Source organism: Halichoeres trimaculatus, unplaced genomic scaffold, assembly GCF_033239565.1.
Source record: "Halichoeres trimaculatus isolate MK-OKI-2021-1 unplaced genomic scaffold, fHalTri1.1 fHalTri1_scaffold_15, whole genome shotgun sequence".
NCBI classification, from domain to species: Eukaryota; Metazoa; Chordata; class Actinopteri; order Labriformes; family Labridae; genus Halichoeres; species Halichoeres trimaculatus.
This window is the reverse complement of record NW_027437193.1, coordinates 24068007-24075285: the sequence shown is the minus strand read 5'-3', so window position 1 is coordinate 24075285 and position 7279 is coordinate 24068007. Positions and strand designations below refer to the sequence as shown.

Sequence of the window (7279 nt, the reverse complement as noted above, 5' to 3'; positions counted from 1 at the left end):
TCAGGCATGCAAATGTTGACCATCTTTTCACTGCTGGGTGTATCAAATGTTTGGTTTCACCCTGTAGATAATGCTCTCCCTGTCTCCCACAGAGCAGAGATGAAAGCCTCAAAAAGACTTTTTGTGTATCATGTCCCTCCTCCGCCTCTTTTACATGAAGAGTTAACAGAGAGGTGGAGGAGGGACAGAAACCTGAGAGTGGCTGCACCCCTCCCTCTCCTCTGCTGGCCAATGGCAGGCAGCTTGTGGCTCAGACTTGAGGGCTGTGAAGCTATATAAGTGAGGCTGATCAGACAGGAGTTGGAGCTCTCAAATCCAACTCAAGAAGACAGAGCAGGACACTGCCCACTTCTGCATAAGCCACTATTTAAAGCAACATCTCAGCACTTTGGATCAACAGCAGCAATGAAGACAACACTGGCAACTCTGACTCTGTGCCTGGTGGTGCTCATGGCCACAGGCTTCCCTCTGGAGAGGAAAGGGGGCTCACCTTCTGGCCACGCAGCCAAGGAGAAGCGTGTACAGTATGCAGCGTGGGACGATGTAAATGTCATCGCCCATGGACTGCTGCAGCTCGGTCAGGGACTGAAGGAGCATGTGGACAAAACCAAAGTCCAGATGAGGGACATCTCCAGCAAGCTGAAGGTGTTCAACCGCACCGTGAGCGAGCTGGGGAAGGAGAGCCAGAAGCTGCGTGTGGAAGGAGAGGCCCTGAAGGCTCGAGCCCAGGGGCTGGAGGACAGAGAGGGGCAGCTGTTGAATATCACAGCTGAGCTGAGGGAGAAGGCGGAGGAGATGCAGCATGAGAGGAAGACGATGGGGGAGAGAATGAACCGGCTGGAGGAGAGGGTGGACAGCATGCTGCAGGGAGACGTGGTGCTGTCTGAGACAAACCCTGGGGCCAAGAACAGCAGTGATGCTCGCAGCATCCAGGTAAGAACACAGGAGTTTGTGTCTTTGGCTTCTGATGATGACTTCTGTGGAGAATGCTGAGAAATGTTGAGATAAGGGGGAGGAATTAGATGGTGCTGAGGACCACAAAGCAAAATAAGGATGCATCTGTTTGAGGAACATTAACCATTCATTACTTTAAGAGAGCAACACAAAGTTTAGAAATGTGCTTTTCCCGCAGCAGATGGTTAATGGTGCTCATTAAATTAGCCCATGTACAGTATAATGGGCAGTTGGCTTTCCTCTGAGCTCAGAGGCTCTGAATTAAAATGCACAGGGGGCAAGCAGTTGGTGGTGAGTGTAGTAAAGAGGAGGGGGAGGTGGTTAACAAGCCTCCAGGCCTGGGAGGAAGAGCGTGCAGTACGTGCAGGGAAACACTGAAAGGCAGTCAGACAAAGGGATCGGCACACACCGGCTGAAAGAATGTGTGAATAATTCCTGCAGCTGTGACATTTTACAACCTGGAGAGCATTCAGCCATAGGGCACAGTGAAAGGGGATTTCAAGAGTTGTGCTGCTTTTGCAAGCTCCATTTACACAGCAGTATGTGAGCCTGAAAGGCTTCATAGTGGGCTGGAAAATCCCGCGCATGAGGGAGTTACATAACTGTAACACAGTGGGCTGGAAAGAACAAAAGCTTGTCACTGAGGGCTGGAGATGTGTCTGGGGTCTAAGGCTCAGGCTCTCCAGTGAAACTCTGTGGTTGGCCTGTTTTGTTGTCCAAACTTCTTAAGCACCGCAGGTACACTTCATGCACAGACAGGGTGTCACATGTGATCCAAAGCTAAAAGTGCGGCTTCTTTGTGTTTTTCTTCAGCTGATGCTGGAGGGTCAGAACAAACGCATCGATGATCTGATGGAGCGGATCAGACTCCAGCAGGAGAAGCTGGACAAGCAGAACGTGCGCATCAGGACGCTGCAGAGCCAGGTGAGAAGAGGTCACATTCAGGCACAGCTCAAACACCCAGAATCTCTGCATGACTCTTCAGACTTGTCACTATTCCTGACATCTCATCATTCATTCCTCACTTTTTTTTTTTTTCAGCTCCAGCAGTCCCGACAGAGACCATTCATTCGCAGCAGCAGCAGCCCTGAGAGCTCCGTGGCAGAGCAGCGAGACTCACCAGTCGGTAAGTAAAGCAAGAGAGCGTCCGAAATCCCTTCCTGGCACCGTGTTAAGTCGACTGGAGACAATCTGACGCCAAATGTGGCAGACCATCTGTGTGGTCAGACCTTAAAGAAGCTTAAATCACTAACAATTAAAATCAAGGAAACTAATCAATTTAAGGCGTCTTTCTGCTCAGCGTGACTCCAGAAATATCAACTGGTGGTTCTTTTTTGCTGCAGATGCTCTGCCTTTTAGACTAATTTGTCAGCCTCACAGAATTATTTCTGCAACGGTCAACTTGAAGAAGTCACTTATTTTGCAAATTAGATCTCTTCTTATTATAATCATTATATGACTGCCACATAAACAGCAGAAAAAAGGATGCTTTGATAATGATCATACAGACTGGCTTCAAGCTCATCCTTTATGATTTGGGCTCATGTTTGGTCTGTTTAGTCTTTCAAGAGAGTGATGTGAGGAAAAGAGAGAAAAATAAAAATATGTGCACTCTGAGAGAGTGGATCTTATTTGAACTTAATTTAATTTCAGTAAACAGTAATATCTGCATTTTTGAGGTCATAGATGAGAAGTAGGTAAAAGGTGAACATGGCTGAGGAAACAGTCGAGCTCAGTCATGCAAATCACAATAACACCTTGCAGCTCTGACATCAGCAAGATTTGTGCAATGAGGAAAAAGAAACAAGTTTCTTTGGCATGGTTTGAAGTGGGGGAAAGTTCGCTGGTCTCCGAGCGTGTTCAGTCAGGGTCACACAGCTCAGCAGGATTACTCACACTGCTCATTTCTGTTATCTGAAGGAGGGGGGCAAAACAAGCGAGAAAAGGCTTTGCACAAATCTAGCATGCAATGTTCCTCAGATTACAGACCTTGTGCACACACAAGGGGGAAAAAGGAAAACAATGGGGGAATGGGAAACTGCGGCCTATATTTATCTGTGAACTTTGTACAGATATCCTCCACTGTGTTGAAGACACTCGCCTTCCTCCTTGTTCTTGAGACGTCCCACCTTACTGTGAAAAACAAACATTTGCACATCCTGACAAGAGTGAGCAACCTTTCCCCTACATCTGTCAGGGAGTCAGACATTCCTCATCCTCCTCCACCTCCACCAGCTCCACACACAAACCCCCGCACCTCCATCTCTTCCTGCTCTCCCATTGTGATGGATAAGAAGTGTGCCAAAGTTCAGGAGAGCCCTTGTCCCCCCTGAGGCAGACTGCAGACACAACTGACCACCAAGAGTTCATGCCTCTGGAGGAAAGGTCAATGCGCACAAATGAATAAGAGTGGCTCTGTGGTCAGCTGGTGTAAGAACAATGGAATGACCTGTGGGCCAGTATCAAACAAAAACAGGCTTTGGAGTTTTTTTCCCCTAAAGCTGTGATGTCATTTATTTTTAGACAGTCCCCAGAGGGACGCTGTTTGTCTCGTGCCTCATTGGACGCACGGCAGCCACAGTTGGTTTCCGGAGTCCCCTGCTTTGTATTGCCCTCTTCTCAGTTTACCCCACACAGAAACAGCCTCAATCATCCCCCTCCCATCCTCCAATCACGCCCGATGCATGCTCCAGCCATGCACTCCTACGTCACCAACTGGCTGCTGTGCACGTGAGGACGAAGTGTCGAGCCAGTGAGACAGGGGAGGGGGCACAGACAGGGGGGTGGTAGTTTGTAATTCAAGTAGCTGTAAAGAAGACAGTCTGCTTGGGAACTGGGAGAAAGGTTATATTTATAACTGAGAGCACCCTTTCTAACTCTTGTTAAGACTGCATCAAAGGCCTTATCGCGTGCACGGTTGTATCTCCACGCTCGGTGATAAGCTCACCAGGAATGATAGAGGCATATTTGCAGACACTCGGCTCTTGCAGTGCAGAGAAACCTCTCAGTGAGAGCTTCAGTGAATGACCTACTTCTAGGTGCCAGGGTGAACCAGTTCAGATTGACAAATTTAAAAGTAACACACAAAAAACAGAGTGAGAACTGGGATTGTACTGTTTGGGTTATAAAAAGCTGCTGATCGTAACATTGTTCCCTCTCTGTTTTTCTTTCAGAGACTGTGTCAGACTGCCATGAGCTTTTCCTGAGAGGAGAGACCACCAGTGGTGTCTACACCATCCAGCCAATCAATGCTGAGCCCTTTAAGGTCTTCTGTGAGATGACAACTGGTAAGTGACTTCCTTGTATTTTACTTTTTGTGTCCTTCACACCCTAGGTTAGCTAATAATTGCTGAAACCTCCGAGCAATAAGTCACCAACTTTAAACACAGCAGTTCCAAGGTTCAAACTGCACAAGAAGCTGCAAACATGTTTTCTGATCAAGCCTTTTTTTGTCTTTTCCTTCAAGATGGTGGATGGACAGTGATCCAAAGACGTCAAGATGGTTCAGTGGACTTTGACCAGCTATGGCAGGCCTACGAGAAAGGCTTTGGCAGCCTGAATGGTAAATGCGCTTTATCTCACTCTCACTGAAGGCAAAACTGGACTGGACAGGTGTTAGCGGGCCCGTCCAAGGTTAGCTCAGTTCACTGGGCTTTGCTGCCTTTTAAAACTGGCAGGAGCTGGCCTCCTCAAAGCATCTTATCACGCCTTAAAATGGATCAAAGGCAAACAGGGTTAACTCAGCTAAGCAAGGTTTTCTCACCTTTCCCTCCCTCTCTGTGGCTTCTCTAGGAGAGTTCTGGCTGGGTTTAGAAAAGATGCACGCCATCGCCAAAGACGGCAGCTACATCCTGAACATCAAGCTGGCTGACTGGAGTGGTGATGTGGCATCCATCCGTCTCCCCTTCCAGCTGGGCGGAGAAGAAACCAAGTACTCGCTGCAGATCCGGGAGACCCGCACTTTTAGCCCTTTGGAGACCTCTCTGGGGACTGATGCCAGCTCGGGCCTTCCTTTTTCAACCCGTGACCAAGACAACGACCAGAAAAATGACACAAACTGTGCCAAACACCTCTCTGGTAAGTTATGATGGAACAAATCAAACTGTGTTGTGTTAACCTCTTGATTTGGCCCTCAAAGAATCAACTTATCTGACGTCATTCCTCGTCTACCCAGGTGGCTGGTGGTTCAGTAACTGCGGTCGCTCCAACCTGAATGGAAGATACTTCCAGAGCCCCCCTCCCAAGCAGCGACATCAGAGGAAGCAAAGCATCTTCTGGAAGACCTGGAGGGGGCGCTATTATCCCCTGAAGTCCAGCAAGATTATGATTGCCCCTGCTGCGATAGAAAACAAGTCTTAAAGAGCAGAAAGAGACTGAGAGAGAAAAAAAAAACGAGTCAAAAAGAGGGGAGTGAAAGACGTAGATTTTGGACTGATCTTACATTCTTGGTTCTTAGCTGATGAGGAAGAGGTGTTTTCTGTTTTGCCTGGTTGTCTGTCTGCCAGGACAACCTCATGCCAGAACCAAAACCCTCAGAAAGGAGCTCACATTTAATGAGCCCCAGGTTTCCATTGCTCCGTTTCCCTAGGAGGCAAGCGAGCACGTACAGCTGCAGACGGAAAAGACAAAATGTGCAGTGGAAGCATGCATGCACGTACCATCAAGTTGATTCCTTCATGCAACATAAAGTAGGGCCTCTAGTCAGGAGGGCGTCACAGGGCCAGCCCCAGCCTGTCCAGCGTGCCGTAAACCACAAAGGATTTCTAACATGTCGACACTCATCATAAGACAGTGATGCGCGGGCAGATGTTGAGTTTTAATGCGGTTATGTAGCAAATAAAGAGCAATCTCAGCTCAAAGAACAGCTCCTAGGAGGATGCATGGAGGAGTTAGAATTAAGGCAGGTTAAGCAAGCCTTTTTAAATACAACAGTGTGGACCAAATGGTGGTAGGAAAGAGTAATTTTCCACATGATAATGTTGAAGCTAATGTTGACAGGCATTACATAAAGATATAAATCACTGTAAACTAGGATTGTGATGGAGAAACTGTGTTATGACTGGTGTTAGAGAGTAATTCACAGGGCACTGAGAAGCATTTCAGCCTTTTGTAAATTACAATTTCTGACAGCAACTTTGAATTCACTTAAGTATTTTCTTCACTGCTTTTCATTTTGTGTGGAGATTTTGATGAAGTTAAGTCACATTGACTATCTTAAAGATGCGAGACATGGTTTTGTACATAATGTTTGAAGGAATGTCATTTGTCTGTTCAGAGATGTACCTGTTACTGTTTTGTTGTGACAATATCTGTTGTATGTGACTCGAGACGTTGTTCTTGTAGATGTTCCTATTCCTTATTTAAAAGCTGTAAAGAATCAATGTTTATTTCTGGTGCTGCCTGTTTGTAATTTATATTGTCTTTGTTGTGCTGATGTAAAACTGTTTTATAAAAGAAAATAACCTTTTTTGGCCACAGTGAGCCAATAAAACTGATTCAAACTAAAGCTGCTTTTTGTATTCTGTGAAAAAAAGGAAACCTAGCTCTGCTAATTTAATCCCTGGTAAAAAAAAAAAAAAAAAGCCTCTGAATTTATTTCATATCAGCATGTTTTTTTTTAAATAACTCTAATCTAATGTTAAGGGTTAAAACTCATCCCAAAACAAAATGTTGGTTCTTATTTTAATTTCAAATGGAAGCTACATATTAAAAATTGTTCTACAAATTTCTATTAAATAAGCCATTTTAATCCATCATCAAAGTATTTTATAAAGACAAACTCTCAGGCCAAAACACAAAACCGTGAAACCAAACCATCCTATCCAGCCACACGTGACACATCTCTTTAATCTGAAAGATTTAAGCAGCTTAATCACATTACCAGGAAGCAAACTTCAGGAGCTTCTAGGTGTCGGCTTTAATTTCTCATTGCACCACTTTCTGCTTCCCCTGAGGACTTCATCCAAACTGATCCTCCCAACTCTGACAAACGGTTCAGGATCTTCCTCCACACCCACTGATGTGATGAGAGTTTGCTCCTAACTGACCTCAGACTTCGAGGTATCGGTATTGCTGGTGAAAGTAAGATCCTGGGTTACTCAGTCGGTTTATTGGTAACTCTGAGGACAGCATCTGTTACCTGTAATGTAGAGAGTGACTTATTCAACAATGAGGATTGCAGGTGTTTTCATCAGAAGACTAATGTTTGTAGTATGGAAAATGTATTGTTTAATGCTCATTTTGCTAGCTGGGAGTACTGAGGGGTGTTTTCATGTGATGAGTTCATTTTAAAATCCTTCACGGACTAAGGACACTGCTTCTGACA

General features: G+C 45.7%; 1 protein-coding gene across 1 annotated transcript; it reads left to right on the top strand.

The window, feature by feature from the left end:
- The first annotated feature begins 305 nt into the window (after positions 1 to 305).
- angptl4 (angiopoietin-like 4) lies at positions 306 to 6411 on the top strand. The gene is made up of 7 exons (XM_074687791.1): positions 306 to 933; positions 1768 to 1878; positions 1996 to 2080; positions 4128 to 4241; positions 4421 to 4516; positions 4747 to 5031; positions 5129 to 6411. The coding sequence occupies exons 1-7, from the start codon at positions 406 to 408 to the stop codon at positions 5311 to 5313; spliced, it is 1404 nt and encodes a 467-aa protein (XP_074543892.1). The 5' UTR covers positions 306 to 405; the 3' UTR covers positions 5314 to 6411.
- Positions 6412 to 7279: the final 868 nt, after the last annotated feature.

Coding starts and splice junctions, on each gene's coding strand:
- angptl4 (XM_074687791.1), top strand. CDS start 406: ATGAAGACAACACTGGCAACTCTGACTCTGTGCCTGGTGGTGCTCATG. Junction 1,879..1,995: donor TCAGGACGCTGCAGAGCCAG/GTGAGAAGAGGT, acceptor TTTTTTTTTCAG/CTCCAGCAGTCCCGACAGAG. Junction 2,081..4,127: donor GCAGCGAGACTCACCAGTCG/GTAAGTAAAGCA, acceptor TTTTTCTTTCAG/AGACTGTGTCAGACTGCCAT.